This window comes from Gossypium hirsutum, chromosome A08, assembly GCF_007990345.1.
Source record: "Gossypium hirsutum isolate 1008001.06 chromosome A08, Gossypium_hirsutum_v2.1, whole genome shotgun sequence".
Lineage (NCBI taxonomy): Eukaryota > Viridiplantae > Streptophyta > Magnoliopsida > Malvales > Malvaceae > Gossypium > Gossypium hirsutum.
Genome location: NC_053431.1, coordinates 117,461,775 through 117,478,011, shown reverse-complemented (window position 1 = coordinate 117,478,011; position 16,237 = coordinate 117,461,775). Strand labels below are relative to the sequence as shown.

Here is a 16,237-nt window from a genome sequence, read left to right as displayed (position 1 = left end):
GACAACACTCGAAGAGACGGGATCTCGACTTCGATTGGCAACACCGCTTCCATTCCGTAGACCAAAGAGAAAGGGGTTGCCCCAGTTGAAGTTCTGACTAACGTTCGATAAGCAAAGAAGGCAAATGGTAACTTCTCATGCCAGTCTCTGTAGGTTTCGGTCATCTTCCCCATAATTTTCTTAATGTTTTTATTGGCCGCTTCCACTACCCCATTCATCTTTGGGCGATATGGTGACGAGTTGTGATGTCTGATCTTGAATTGACTGCAGACTTCCGCTATCGTACTATTGTTCAAGTTTAATGCATTGTCAGATATAATCCTTTCTGGCATTCTATATCGACATATAATCTCCTTTTTCAGAAACTTGCTCACTTCCGACTTTGTCACACTAGCATACGAAGCGGCTTCTACCCATTTGGTGAAGTAGTCGATAACCGCGAAGATGAACCGATGCCCATTGGAAGCTTTCGACGATATTGGTCCAATCACATCCATGCCCCACATAGAGAATGGCCATGGAGAAACCATGACATGAAGCGGTGAAGGAGGCACATGAATTTTGACTCCGTAGATTTGACACTTATGACATCTCTTAGCGTAATTGACACAGTCTCCTTCCATGGTGGACCAATAGTACCCGAATCTCATAATTTGCCTGGCCATTGTAAAGCCATTAGCATGTGTCCCACAGACGCCTTCATGGACTTCTTCTAAGATTTTCTTAGCCTCTACAGCATCTACACATCTTAGTAGCACTTGATCTTTTCTTCTTTTGTATAGGATATCTCCATCTAAGACATAGTCGATGGCCAATCTTCTTAGTGTTCTTTTGTCATTCTCGCTTTTCTGGTCCGGGTATTCACGATTCTTCATGTATTGCAATATATCGTGATACCAAGGGTAATCATCTCTCTCTTCATCTTCTTCAATATTATAACAGTGGGCCGGAGTTTCATAAATGCTCATCCGGATGGGTTGACATCTTCTTGTTTGTTCACCTTGATCATGGAGGCTAAGGTAGCCAAAGCATCAGCCATCTAATTTTCATCTCGTGGAAGGTAGTGGAAGGTGATGTCATCAAACTCTTTAACCAATTCCAAGACCAGCTTCCGATAATCGATTAACTTGGGGTCTCTGGTCTCTCATTCTCTCTTGAGTTGATAAATCACTAGCGCAGAATCTCCATACACCTCTAGCATTTTAATATTGCATTCTATAGCTACACGGACTCCCATGATACACGCCTCGTATTCCGTCATGTTATTCGTACAATCAAAATCCAATTTACTAGTGAATGGATAATGATCTCCATTTGGGGATACCAAGACGGCCCCGATTCCATTGCTCACAGTATTTGACGCCCCATCGAAGTTCAATTTCCAAGGAAGTTCTTCCAGGGCACCTTCTTCAATGGTAGCAACACACATTAGGTCTTCATAGTCAAATTTCAAAGGCTCGTAGTCTTCCAAGGCTCTACTGGCCAGAAAATCTGCTATTGCACTTTCTTTTACTGTTTTCTGGTTTACATAGACTATGTCGAATTCAGAAAGTAGAATCTGCCATCGGGCCATCCTTCCATTCAAAGCTGTTGACTCCATCATGTACTTTAATGGGTCCAATTTTGAGATAAGCCAAGTGGTGTGATATAACATATACTGCCTCAGTCTTCGGGTTGTCCAAATTAGGGCACAACACAACTTTTCTATCGGCGGGTACCTTACATCACATTCTGTGAACTTTTTACTGAGATAGTAAATAGCTTTTTCTTTCCTCCCCGACTCGTCATGCTGACCCAATACGCATCCCATAGAGTTCTCGAATATTGCCAAATATAGTATCAACAGCTTATCGGGGTTAGGTGGCATCAGCACCGGGGCATTGGATAAATGCTGTTTGACCTTATCGAAAGCCCTTTGGCATTCTTCATTCCATTCACCTGGGTTATGTTTCTTGAGGAGGCGAAAGACAGGGTCACATTTCTCGGTCAGTTGTGAAATGAACCGAGCAATGTAATTTAATCTTCCTAGAAAGCCTTGAACTTCTTTCTGAGTGCATGGCGGGGATAGCTCTTGTATGGCTTTAACTTTGTCTGGATCAATCTCGATCCCTTTCTCACTAACCACGAATCCGAGCAACTTTCCAGACTTCGCTCCAAAAGTACATTTGGCGGGGTTGAGTTTTAGCTGAAACTTCCTCAACCTCAAGAACAATTTCCCCAGGACTTGTATGTGCTCCTTCTCTGTTCGAGACTTAGCTATCATGTCATCAACATAGACCTCGATTTCTTTATGCATCATGTCGTGAAAAAGGGTTACCATGGCTCTTTGATAAGTTGCCCCAGCATTCTTCAGTCCAAACGGCATCACCTTGTAGCAGAACGTGCCCCACATAGTTACAAATATGGTTTTCTCCATATCTTTAGGATGCATCTTAATCTGGTTATATCCCGAAAAACCGTCCATGAATGAAAGCAGTGAGTGTCCCGCCGTGTTGTCCACTAGGGTGTCGATATGAGGTAGTGGGAAATTGTCTTTTGGGCTGGCTTTATTCAAATCTCTGTAGTCCATACACATTCGCACTTTTCCATCTTTCTTAGGGACAGGGACGATGTTGGCTACCCAATCTGAGTATTTTACCACCTTCAAGAATCCAGCATCAAACTGCTTTTGAACTTCTTCCTTTATTTTTAGCAAGACGTCTGGCCTCGTTCTTCGGAGTTTTTGCTGAACAGGCTTACACTCTTCTTTTATGGGGAGTCGGTGCACCACGATGTCAATGTCTAACCCGGGCATATCTTGGTATGACCATGCGAAGACATCTTTGAATTATTGAAGTAATTCAATGAGGTCTCGCTTTATCTCCACGGTGATACATGTTCCGATCTTCACCTCTTGTCCTTCTCCTAAACTCACAATTTCGACTGATTCTTTATGAGGTAGGATTTGTTTCTCGTCTTGTTCTACCATCTTCAACAAATCATGAGATAGGTTACAGCCTTGGTCATCTTCAAAATCCTGAGAATCATCCATACACACATCTTGCTCGAAAAGAAATTCTGAGTCGCTAGCAGTGTCACTCGTATCATTAATATCTAGGGACCTGTTATGAGGACGAAGGCAGATACAAAGAATCAAAAGAATTCGAAACATTTATTTACGTGATATGATTATGAAAGACGAATGAAAGAATATTTAGAAGAATGTTTCAAGAATAAAAGAATTCGAAAGTAATCATTTGTATAGTTATGAATGGAATTGAAAGGACGAGATAACATTTGCTCAAAAATGATAATAACCGTGCATTTTATTGAAATGTCGTTTTTAAACATCGGCCTATTTCATAAAAGATTCTTATTACTCCTAGGCCTAGAGCAATAAGTGTGTTTTGGACATTACTCTGAATCCGTTCTAAAAGCTACAGGAATCTCTTCCGCAGTCCAGTTGTCCAGAACACTTCCAGACTTGCAGAGGCAAATGCCCGACAAATTCTCTCTTCCGGTCTCCTCTTCGCATATGACGTTGATGTCCAAGCTTTCCAGCCTTTCTTTTATAGCTCCCGTCATTGGTGTATTTCTCTCGGGATGAATAATTCCCCCGGACACAAATGTTTTCGATATATGGGGGAATGTCATTGGTTCCCACTTGATTTTCTTCCCCGTTAATCGAGCACTTCTTCTTTCTTACTTCTTTTCCAGCTCCCTTCTCTTTTATTTTACATCCGGCTTAAATCCTAAACCGAAGTGGTCTCCCTTGTCTTTCGGTATTAACGTTTTAACCCTTCCTTACAGATGTTTCCCAAGTCCCCTTCCGGGTAGGGCCCCTCTTCCGATCATTAGCTGGAGGCTCATTCTCGTGGTTTTGGACAATTTTGGCACCAGAATTTTGCTTCCCTCGGCGATGAACATCGCATTAACAAATTCAAAAGATCGAAATGAGCATTCGATTGCTTCGTCATCTGTCTACAAATAGGGTGCATTATTGTTCACAGTTGCAATAATATCCTCCTCAGCCTTAATCGTTATCAATCTCCCTTCCGATACTAGCTTCAATTTCTGATGCAAGGAGGAAGGCACTGCCCCAGCCGAATGTATCCAGGGCCTTCTCAACAAGCAATTGTATGAGGGCTTGATGTCCATTACGAGGAAATCCACCTCATATGTGTTTGGCCCAATCTAAAGAGGTACCTCGATTCTGCCCATCACCTTTCTCTCCGTGCCATCAAATGCTTTTACGATGTTCTGGCACTTCTTCATGTGAGAGCTGTCTATAGGTAATCTATTCAGCGTGGTCAAAGGCAGGACGTTCAAAGCCGACCCATTGTCAATCAGTACGCCTGGCAGTGTGTACCCTTTATAGCGCGTGGTGATATGCAAAGCTTTAATCGACCCCATGCCCCCGGGTGGTATCTCGTCATCATTAAAGAAGATATAATTGTCGGCACTTATGTTGTTCACCAAACGGTCCAGCTTGTTAACGGAGATGTCATTGGCAACGAATGTCTCGTTTAAAACCCTCATTAGCACGCTACGATGAACTTCCTAGATTAGAAGTAAGGCCAACACTGAAATATGGGCTGGTTGTTTATGTAGCTGTTCCACCATGCTGTATTAGCTATGCTTTAGGAATTTTAAAAACTCCTTGGCCTCCTCTTCGTTAACTGGCTTATTAATAGGTTTGGTTGCTTTTCCCTTTATTTCCTCAACCACCTGGGCTTTTCCTTTTGTGGGCTGCACCTCCTCATTCGCCGTATCGTAACGCCTCCCACTACGTGTATAGAAACCCTTGCCTTGGTCCCCTCTTGAAGTGTCAAACGGGCTCTCCTTTCCCGACATCATCACACTGCAATCATAATTCCATGGGACCTTTTTACTGTCTTTGTAAGGGAAAACTGCAGGTCTTTGGATTATGACCCTCGGTGGCATTTGTACTCCGGCTTCATTATTTTTGGGTCTCGAAATGATCACCACGGGATAGTTAAGCATTCGATTTTGTGCCGTCGATTCTCCCTCCGATGCACATATATCTCCCTCTACGGGGTTTTCAGTCTCTTCATAGAATTCAATTTCTTTATTGTTCATCATGTTTTGTACTAGGGCTCTAAACTCCACGCAATCTTGGATTTCATGCCCCACCTTGTCATGAAACTCACAGTAGTTTCTCTCTTCTTTGGATTCTTCCATCGAGTCCAACACAATCAATCCTCTCTTGGCCATCTCCTTCCATACCCGCCTCAACGGGGTCCTGACTTCTGCCACCTCATATTTGGTCTTCCTGTTCAAGCCTTCACTTATCCCATTCACTCCTTGGTCGGTATGATTGGGGAGTGGGTTTCCTGCTACATTGGGCGTGGCTGGGTCATCAAATCTCACAATCCCCACCTTAATGAGTCTTTCAACTACTTTCTTGAACGCAGTGCAATTCTCGATTGAGTGCCCAGTAATTCTCGCGTGGTATTCACATTGGGCGTTTGTGTCATACCATTTGGGATACGGGGGCTGCAGTGGCTCTAGGTAAAAAGGGGATACTACATGAGCGTTGAACAGGTTCTGGTACAACTCCCTATATATCATGAGTATAGGGGTGAATTGTGGCCTTTTTGTGTTCTTTCTCGAATTGGATTCTTGTCTTACAGAGCTTTGTTAATTGGTAGTCACCATTTTGGGTTGATTCACGGTAATTGACTTGGACTGCCCCTTGTTGAATGTGCTCGTGTTGTTCACTTCATTGTCACTTTTCCTTGGGGCTGACTTTCTGGCACTCTCTCCCGATTCTATTTTGTCGCTCCTTACAGCATTCTCGATCATTTCCCCCGTTATTACTATGTCGGAAAAGCTTTTTGTGGTGCTTCCTAGCATATGGGTGATAAAAGGGGCTTTCAAGGTGTTGATAAAGAGCATTGTCGTCTCCTTTTCTAGAAGTGGCGGCTGAACTTGTATGGCCACCTCTCTCCACCTTTGTGCATACTGTCTGAAGCTTTCATTTGACTTTTTTTCCATATTCTGGAGAGTGATTCTGTCAGGGGTCATGTCCGTCACATGATTGTATTGCTTCATAAAGGCCTGAGCCAGGTCCTTCCATGAGTTAATCTTGGCTCGACTCAGTTAATTATACCACTTAGACGCCGCTCCAACCAGACTATCTTGAAAGCAGTGGATTAGTAGCTAGTCATTGTTAACATATCCCGTCATTCGCCTGCAGAACATGGTGATGTGGGCTTCAGGGCAACTTGTTCCATTGTATTTCTCGAATTCAGGCATTTTGAATTTAGGGGGGAGGACTAAATCTGGGACCAGACTCAAATCCTTGGCATCAATCCCTTGATGATGATCCGCACTCTCCATGGCTTTGAATTTTTCCTCGAGCCATCTACAACGTTCTTCCAATTGTTTTTGCGAATCCATCCTCACCTTTTCCTCTTCAACAGTTTCATCCAAGTCGGGAACGGGCGGATAGTTCGGGTTGTTGACAAAGTTAGAGCCTGAGCCGGCTTGAAAGTTCATCGGAATTGAAGCTCCAGCTTGAACTTGCTGGGGTATGATTGTGACTGATGGTTTTTGTAGGTTAATCTTGGGCTTCATCGATACATGCGTCGGAGTAAAGCCAGGGGGGTATTGGAGATCTTCATTCGTTTCCTCAACTTGGTCCATGGGGTCCTTTCCCTTATCTATTCCTCCCAACAGCAATTTGGATAACTAGGACATCATTTCTCTCTGGGACTCCATCATTTGCTCCTTCATCTCTCGTTGAATCTTAGCTAGCTGCTCTTCCATCTATGACTGCATTTGTTCTTGCATGTCCTTTTGCATTTGCTCCAATTTCTCGAGTCTCTTATCCAGTGATTTTTTTCTAGTACCGTAGGAGTGCGTAGTTGGTTGGTTTTCGTTAGTTTCCAGGTTACTGAAATAATTTTTAATTAATTAATTAGAAAACTCTTATGGCCTTTAATGCATAATGATATGATGTAATGCAAATGCATGAATGTAAAGGAGGCATCAATTTTGATTCAATTGCCCTTAGAAAATTTCACTCGAAAATAAAATCTTTTACATAAAGTCGAATTACAAATAAAATTTCGCTCTAACACTTAAAGTCCTAATTTTTCTAAGCAACGAGGCCAGCTCTTGTCCGCGATCCGACTCCAACTCATACTTCACGCTTAGTATGTCTGCTTGAACCGCTAAAGTTTGTAAGTAGTTTGCTACCTCCCAAATTTGGGTTATGGCTTCCCCCATAAGGTAATCTCTGTTTCTGACTTGGTCTTGCGCATAGTAAAGCTGCTCTTTCCAACGATCCTCGTTTGCCTCGAAAAACTGGATCCGCATCTCACAGTTCTGTAGTGATGCCTCTAACTCTCCTATTCTTCCTTTCATCTCTTCTATCTGGCTCAAGCTTGCCCTCAGCTCTATTGCGGTGTTGCGATTTCGGTACTGATGCAGAGACTTCTCGAGTTCTGCCACTCTAGCCCTTAGTTCACCTCGCTCGTTTCTGCTTTTCGATAGACTCTTCTCCAAATCTTCGTTTCCTGCCTGAGCTTCTCGAAATTTACTTTCCCACAGATCGGTATTGGCTTTTTCTTCTCGAATTTCGTGACACCATTGTTCGGAAGTCTTACCTAAACCCGCAGTCCTCATAAATAGGCGCAGCTTCTTGTAGTCTGTCTTCAAGCTGTTTAGGTCTTCTTCGGCCTTAGTTTTTCCTTTTCTCCATTTCTCAGCCTCTGACCTCTGAACATCAGCGTCTAACCTTAGATGCATCTTCTCTTTTTCTAACTGTTCGATCTTTTTCCTGAGCTTCGAACTCTTCTTCTCGAAATCTTGCCTTATAATTTCCAATTCTGATGGGGCGATTTGTAATTGTTCCCCGATAGGTTGAGCATTCTCCAAGCTTGGCCTAGGAATATTATCATTAATCCTCTTCCTAAACCACTCGCTATACTCGGGCGTTACTATGGAACCGACGACTAACCTCTTCATCTAACAAGTTTGCTTCCAAGCATCGGATAACTCCCGAACTCTCTTCTTATAATGAGCACCTTTAAATGAGAATTCACTCTGAGCAAGCCCATAGGTCGTGGGTACAAATTGCCTCGACTTATATTGCCTCAAGGCTAACAGTGGAGTATACCCGGTAGCTCCCCAAATTCCTAACAATGGCACCCAATCGAAGTTACCACATCGGTACATGATCTCGTCAGAAACCATCCAATAAGTTCTCCACTCGATATCCCCCTCCTTGAGGTTCTGAAGAATGTCCATCCACTTCTCCTCTGAGATATCCTCTCTCCTCTGTATAGCTACTTCTTCTTTCAATGGGAAATAACCCTCGGAGAAGACTCGATAGGAAACTTTGTCTACCTTCCAAAAGTGCCCGTGGAACCATGCCATCAATAATTGTGCACATCCAATGAGTCGCCCCTTGCCTGTCTTCCTACATGAGCTCAAAGATCTGAACGTTTCTGCCAATATTATCGGTACCGGTGTGATTCCCTTTTCAAGGCGATCAAACAAGTCAATGACCGCCTCGTCCACGTGCCTCAAAGCCTTAGGAAAGATCACTAATCCGTAGATGCTTAAGGCAAATATATCAACCCTCTTTCTTTCATCTGGATGTGTCAAGATCAAATCTCGCAAATTCTCCCAAGGGATACATTTGCTATCTCCTTTTTGCTGAATCCGAGTAATGACCCAAGGCTCGCTCATCCCAAAAATGCTCATCAGTTTCTTCACGAAAGTCTGACTACTAAAAACCCGAGCATAAGTCTTCCGGACCTGAATTTTGGGACACTTGAGCAAAGTAGTGTATTCCTCCATGGTAGGTACCAAATCCATTTCTCCAAAAGTGAAACACTTGTACGCAGAATTCCAAAACTGCACCAAGGCTCGAAACAAATTCTTATCCACTCTAATGTCTAGCAGGTAGGATACGTCACCATAATTTTGGTAAAACAATTGCTTGATTCCTTCATTCCAACTAGCCCAAATGTTTCTCAACTCTTGCAGCTCGTTCTGTACTACATTGACGCGAGTGAAATCTTGTAACTCTGATGCATACCCTTCTGCCAAGCTATCCCCTCTCTCCGATTGCAGCCTCTCCGACCATGCACGAACAGCCGCATTATCCTCGACTTTACTAAAAAATTCATTCTCCATGTCAAATTTTCTAACTTAGTAATTGAATACGGATTAACGCCTCCTTTAGTATGCAATGTTATGCAAAGAAGACAAAACCAAACAAAACACCGGTTAGTGTCAAATAATAGCGATAGAATGCAAGCACATAAACGATAATTATGACGCATATAGGGGTAAGTACTAAGGCTAGACGCAGCTTCATCCAAGGATGGTTCCTAAGGTTTACTATATGTGGTTTAGTTCTAGAGATAAGGTACCCGAACCAACAGATTCCTCAATCATCACCCATTATAGGCTCATATAGATCGAGTTCGGTTCGGGGGGATACATTTCCCTATGACCATGCGGAGATGAAAATCTCACGGAACCATAGGTACGGATGTACCCCGGAAGCAATCCACTATCTCATGCGGAGGTGAAAACCTCACGAAAGCGTAGTTTCTTACTCCCACTTAGAAAGTGTGACCACGGTGGTCATGCAATGAAATGCAGTGCTTTTTTACAAGACCCAGACTAAAACAATCACACAATCAAATGCAATCGAAAGATACATGTTTTTTTTTAAAATGAATTTTCGATTTTCGACAAAAAGACAGTAAATAATTGATTTTTATGGCTCGACTCTCAAAGTCCCCAGTGGAGTCGCCAAGCTGTCGAAACCATTCCTTGATTTAAAAATTTTAAAATTTTAAAAAATGGGTAATCGACTTTTGAAAAACAAATACATGGAGTCGCCGCCGATCTTTTGTTTTGGTGTGATTGAATCACCTAAAAATTTGGTTATTTTAATAAAACATTTATGATTTACTAAAACAACAATTTTGGTCTACAAAAATTTTAGAAAACGGGCTCGGGAGTCGATTACACATGAGGAAGGATTAGCACCCTCACTACGCCCAAAATTGGTACCAAATCAATTAAATATTGTCCTTATGTCTAAAATTAAAAATGTTTTTGAAATGTGGTTTTTTTTAATAAAAGTTGAATAACCCGAGTTAATCGTCAAAAATTTTCTTGTTTCGATGTCCGAAAATTTATAATTCGAAAATCACGAAAGGGTGCTCAACTATTTAGTCCAACGAAAAATCGAAACCCAGCACAGTAGGGCACGATTCTTTGAATTCCCAAACATTGATCATTGCCTCACTTTGGAAAATACGAGTGAAATCTCGGAGAGATATTTGATTATTTCGGTCAGACGGGAGATTGCAACCCAGCACGATAGGGCACTATTCCCCGAACTGCCCAAACATCAAACACTTCTTTCGTTTTAAAGGGTTTTTAGAAAACGTGGATGAAACTTCAAAGGGATCTTCGATTGCTTAGAATAAATGAAAAAGCGCAACCCAACACGATAGGGCACGATTCTCAAATGTCCAATCATCGAACATCCTTTGTTTTGAAAGGTTTTTAATAAGCATGGGTGAAAACCTAAAGGAATATTCGATTGTTTTTGAGCAAACGAGAAATCACAACCCAGCACGATAATGTATGATTCTCGAATCATCAAACACCGAGTATTGCCTTTATTTGCGAAAAATCTTATTTCGAGGTAACAACATGTCATACCCGGTAAGTTAGGGCACCACACCTCGTATCTCCAAAAATAAACATTTTTTTAAACTCACATTGTGATTAAAAGGAATATTCCATTATTTAGGTTAAATAAAAAGAATCGAAATCCAGTAAGTTAGGGTACGATTATCTCGAATTACCTTATACGGAATATTACTTTTATGAAAGAATTGTTTTAATATATTGAGTAAGAAAAATAACGTGATTTATAGTAAAGCATAAAAGCAAATTATAATATTAATGTGAATAATAACATAACAGGTGCGACAGTGTCAAAAATGATAATATGAGTAATTATAAAGGATGAAGTAATAGCAAGACTAGTAATATGTAAATATAAACAAATGCATGAGGAAAATGAAATGATCGAAGACATAAACAAATTAACGAATAAATAAAAATGATTAAAACATGGAACAACAAAAATGGCAATGACAATGATAATAATAATAATAATATAACGTAGAAAATAATGATAATAATATATGAATTTAAAAAATATATATATATACACATACATATACCAAAGACATATTCATAATAATAGTATTGAATATTAAAAGTATATATATAATAGAGAGAAAACTATATGCATAATGTAGTATTGAAAGTATTTACATGGGATAATGTATAAAAAAACATATGAATAATGTGATATTAAAAATATATACATAAAAATATAATATATATAATATACATAATATAGTATTAAAATATATATAATACATACGCATTAGAAATAATAATAATTATGTTACAAAACAATTATTAATAATACTTCATAAATATATACATATATATATGTTAAAAATAAGTACATATTAATATTAAGATGATGATAATATTAAAATAACCATTGATAACTTTACATATAAATATATACACATATAAGTACGATAACAGTAATTATAATACTAATACTAATACTAATAATAAATACAATAATAGTAGTAAAAATAAACACATTAATAATCATGAAAATAATGTGTACATGAAAAATAATAATGATATGATAAAAAAACGATACAATATAATAATAATGTAAAGAAAATAAAATAATAATATTTATAATAAAAGAAAATAAAAGAGTGTATTTAAAAGCATATATATAATATTATTTGAACTAATATTAAAAATTAAAGTAGCAAAGATAATATAAAAATCAACTTAAATTAAAAAAGAGACTAAATTCGAATTAAAAACGAAGTTTTGGGGCAAATTTAAAAATAAAAATAAAAATAAGAAAAGGGCCTATTTAAATGCACGTGAAACAACAGAGGGCTTAAAGTGCAATAACCCCTTTTATAAAATGCACAGCATCAGCTAGGATTAAATTGAAAATTGCGACAAATTTTGGTGCCAAATTAAAAATAAAAAATAATTTAATTGCAAAGTAATAAAAAGGAGAGGGGCTAAATGAGCAAATAGCCCCTCCAATGAAAACACGCGGATCCTGAAGTTGGAGTGGGTCGGGTTGCGGGTCGGCCATGGGTTAAGAGCCAAAACGATGTCGTTTTGGCATTAGTGGCTTAAACCCAAAACGACGTCGTTTTGATGGGGCTATATAAGTCAAAATTCCTAAAAAAAACTCATTTTTCCCATTTCAAAAAAAAAACTAACCCCTTTCTCTCAAACTCTCTCAAGGCCTTCTCCCTCCGACCAAACTCCGGCTCCGTCTGCCGACATCCGCCGCCAGCGGCCACCGTCGCCGGCCACCGCGCACGGTGGCCGGAAATTTCAAAAAGGTTTTTTTTCTTATATTTTTTATATATATACCTTGATATATTTTAATACATGAATGAGAAGAGATGGATTCGAATAATAAAATAAAAAAGAAAAGAAAAAAACCTTAAGCCCGTTTGCACTTCTTTTTTTTTTTGATGGCTTTGTTATTATCTTTTTTTTTGTATTGCTTGCTGTTTTTTTTTTAAGAAAAATCTTCAGAGAGATTACACTTTTTTTTTCAATCTCTTTTTTTTTTTATAAAAAAAACCCCTTCCTTTTTACAATATTCTTGTTTTTGTACCCCAAAAAATCTGGGATTTCAGGCTTTGTAGCCGAAATACCATGAATTTGCTACCTATTTCCTTGTTTTCTTGCTTCTTTTCTGCCCCTTTTTTTGTTTTTTTCTTCTTTTGACTTTTGCAAGTGTAAGTGGAGTAAGTGGAGGTGACTAGATTTTTTTTCTTTTTTTTTATTGAAAATTAGTTAAGGTTGTGGGCTAATTGGGCTTTTAGGGTTTTAATATTTGGGCTGTAATTGGGTATTGTATTTATTTATTTGGTTTATTGGGCCTCGGGCAAAATTTGGGCCTTACATTGATTATTAAATTAACTTTCTAGATTATTGGAATTTCGAATTAAATTTTAGATTTTATTTTTGGTTTGGTTTTCTGTCGGATTTTTAGTTAAATGGTTTTTGAAAGTCTATCTTATTTCTGCATATTTAAAAGATGTTTGATTTTCAAAACTAATTAAGTTTTGATTTTTTTTTAACAAATCAAACTACAAATTAAGTTTTCAGAAACATAACCAATTTAATGATTGACTCTTCTGTTTTGAAAGATAAAGAGGAATATTTTAAAAACAAATATCGTTAGCCTATAGCTGGTTTTCTAATAAATAAATAGTAAAAAGTTTCCGCAAAATAATTGATAAGCAGTGATAAAACAAACAAATTGGTACCTTTAAGTTTCGGTCCTAACGTCTAGGCTAAATTTGAGATGTTATAAATTTTCATAATTTTTATTTTTCTTTGTGTAAGAAAACTATTTTCAAATCAAATTTTTTTCAAAACTTACCTGATCAAAACACAAAAAAAGTTTATTATTCAGGGACTAATCAACAATTTTAGTTTTTTCTTAATTAACTTTGTTTTGATCCGATTCTTGATCTAAACAATTATTTTATACAATCCATTAATACCAAACATTTTCATAATATGTCATGCCATGAATGAACCTATGGAATCTCATTTTTTGATACGCCTAAAGTTTTATATTTTATTCAATTTAGCCACTAAATTGGAGATGGTCATAACTTTCAATTTTTAGCCTCGACTTAAAATCCGACTTCAATTACATTCATTAGGGACTTTTTATTTTCTATTTATACCAAAATCTCCCAACAAATTCAAATTTTATTCACTTTAGTCCCTATGTACATAACTAATAATTAAATGTTATAATCTAGTCCTTTTCATAATCTAAACTTAAATCTATCAATTTCACACCCAAATTTTACAAGAAATCAACAATGACAACTTAAAAAATTTTAATAATTTTAATAATTTTACAAATTGGTACATGGGTAGCTCAATCAAGCTCCTATGATCTTAAAACCATAAAAATTACAATAAATGGCTCGAAACTGCTTACCTTGGCTGGCTAGCAGAAAATGAAGAACATAAAATGTTCCACTAATATTTGTCTTATATACTTAGATTATTCTTTAATTAATTGAAATTAATCAAACTTAATTAAACCTCAATCACTATAAATAAAAATAGTGAAAGTGAACATCATCATCCAATATTTGATGCAACAAAAGGGTTTATTTACTATTTTGAACCTTTGGCTAATTGCAATTTAAGTCTCTAAGTCTTTGGCCAATTAAAAACCTTTAGTGATCGAACTTTTACAATTTAGTCTCTATACCTAAATTAACTATTTAATTGACAAAATTAATGGACCAAACATTAACATTCTTTTATAACAACTCTGTAAATATTCATATTCAATATTTATGGACTCAGTTCACAGAAATGAGATTTTAAAATCTCATTTTTCAATACCACAGAAAATCGAATTGTTACAGTGTAGAACTTAAGTCATGGCTAAAACTTGTTGAGTTATAGTAATTTAGCACTCCATGTAAACAAGTTCGTGTCTTCACCTCTGTTTTTCCCTACACTTTTTACTTGGTCTAGTTCCAACTTACCAATAATATATCAGTGTGCAAAAGTCAATGTTCTTTCTAATAAAAAAGATGTTTCACCCCAAAATTTTCTCACTACCTCAGTTACGTAGCTGTCAATTAACTATAAATTTGGAATCAAAATCTTTAAACTTAATTTGATGTTTTACTACATTGCTTTCAATCAAAAAGAAATTTAGAAATAAAATTCCTTTGAACATAGTTACTAATGATTGATTATATATATATAGAATAAAATTTTAGGAAAGGCGCAAACATTTTCTGAATTTAGGCTAGATTTTAATAGAAAATTTTAGTTTTTACTGTTGGGATGTATAACTACATTTTGTTTTTTTACACCATCATGAATTCTTATATTAGAATTTTGCTAAAATAATCTCTTTTTTAACTTCTTATAAATACCTCCCACAAATTTCCCATTTCTCATTTCTCATACCTTCCACAAATTTCTCATTTCTCATCAAGTGACTTATTCCGCGTACCTTTGGCATCGCCAATAGCACTAGAAACCAAAATGGCGTGGTGCAAAATTCTATTGGCGGTGATTTCGGTCGTCTTACATTTTACTTTGCCTTCTTTCGCTCAAAATTTGAAAAAAAGAGTTCTTAAATGCTCAAAACAATGCTCGTGCGGCGGTGAATGTTGGGCCATTGGCTTGGGATGACCAAGTGGCTGCATATGCACTAGAATATGCAAAACAAAGAATTGGGGACTGTAATCTTGTTCACTCCGAGGGTCCATACGGAGAGAACATTGCAATGGGAAGCGATGACATGTCTGTCGCAGATGCATTGAAAATGTGGATTGATGAGAAAGCCTATTACGATCTCCACTCTAATTCGTGCGATTTAGGTGAGGTTTGTGGCTATTATACTCAAGTGGTTTGGCGCGACTCAGTCCATGTAGGGTGCGCAAAGGTTAGGTGTGACAATGGAGGAACCTTCATTACTTGCAACTATGACCCTTTTGGTAACGTGGTTGGACAGTCACCTTTTTGAGACTTGATATTTATAATCAAATTACCATCTATATATATATCATTGAAGGATGTACTATTTTCGTATGCTTCGGAGCAAAAGATTTGCTAATGATGTAACATGTATACAAGCCATTTAAACTTGGCTTAATGCTTTAGTTGAGCATTTGAGGTTGGAAGCATGCAATTTAGCAAGGAAGATTTGCTCTTGACATGTCTATGGAGATGTACTAGATGGAAGATTACCTAAATAGTATCCATGACTTATTTGCCTCCATATATATATTGTATGCATCAAGAATAAAAGGTTGTGGTGCAAAGTTTATTTTATAAAATTGATCTTTGAAACTTCTCCATGAATTTCGCTCGTTCAGAAGAAATATATTATAAGCATTTCACTATATTTACGGATTTTTATATAACTATATCGAATTAGTACATTGCACAATAATATTGAAAATTAAAAAATATTCGATTATTGATAGGATTTAAATTTAAGGTTTCGTTTGTTTGCCAGTAAAATATTTTCCGAAAAATAATTTCTGAAAAATGATTTACTTTTCTATAAATAATTTATTTTTCTAGAAATAATTTATAGAAAATGATTTACTTTTTTGAA

The 16,237-nt window shown here is 37.4% G+C and overlaps 1 protein-coding gene and 1 pseudogene across 1 annotated transcript; one reads left to right on the top strand and one right to left on the bottom strand.

The window, feature by feature from the left end:
• Positions 1 to 7,974: 7,974 nt before the first annotated feature.
• Positions 7,975 to 15,133, bottom strand: LOC121205082 (uncharacterized). The gene is made up of 2 exons (XM_041076009.1): positions 15,079 to 15,133; positions 7,975 to 9,125 (listed from the first exon to the last, which is right to left on the bottom strand). The coding sequence occupies exons 1-2, from the start codon at positions 15,131 to 15,133 to the stop codon at positions 7,975 to 7,977; spliced, it is 1,206 nt and encodes a 401-aa protein (XP_040931943.1).
• On the top strand, positions 15,062 to 15,978 carry LOC107926955 (pathogenesis-related protein 1B-like; annotated as a pseudogene).
• The last annotated feature ends 259 nt before the right edge of the window (positions 15,979 to 16,237 follow it).

Bases quoted from the DNA above. Each gene is read 5' to 3' on its own strand.
- LOC121205082 (XM_041076009.1), bottom strand. From the start codon at position 15,133: ATGCCAAAGGTACGCGGAATAAGTCACTTGATGAGAAATGAGAAATTT. The intron at 9,126-15,078 runs GTATGAGAAATG...TTTTTAGTAAAG, and splicing joins AAATGAGAAATTTGTGGAAG to TCGAGGATAATGCGGCTGTT.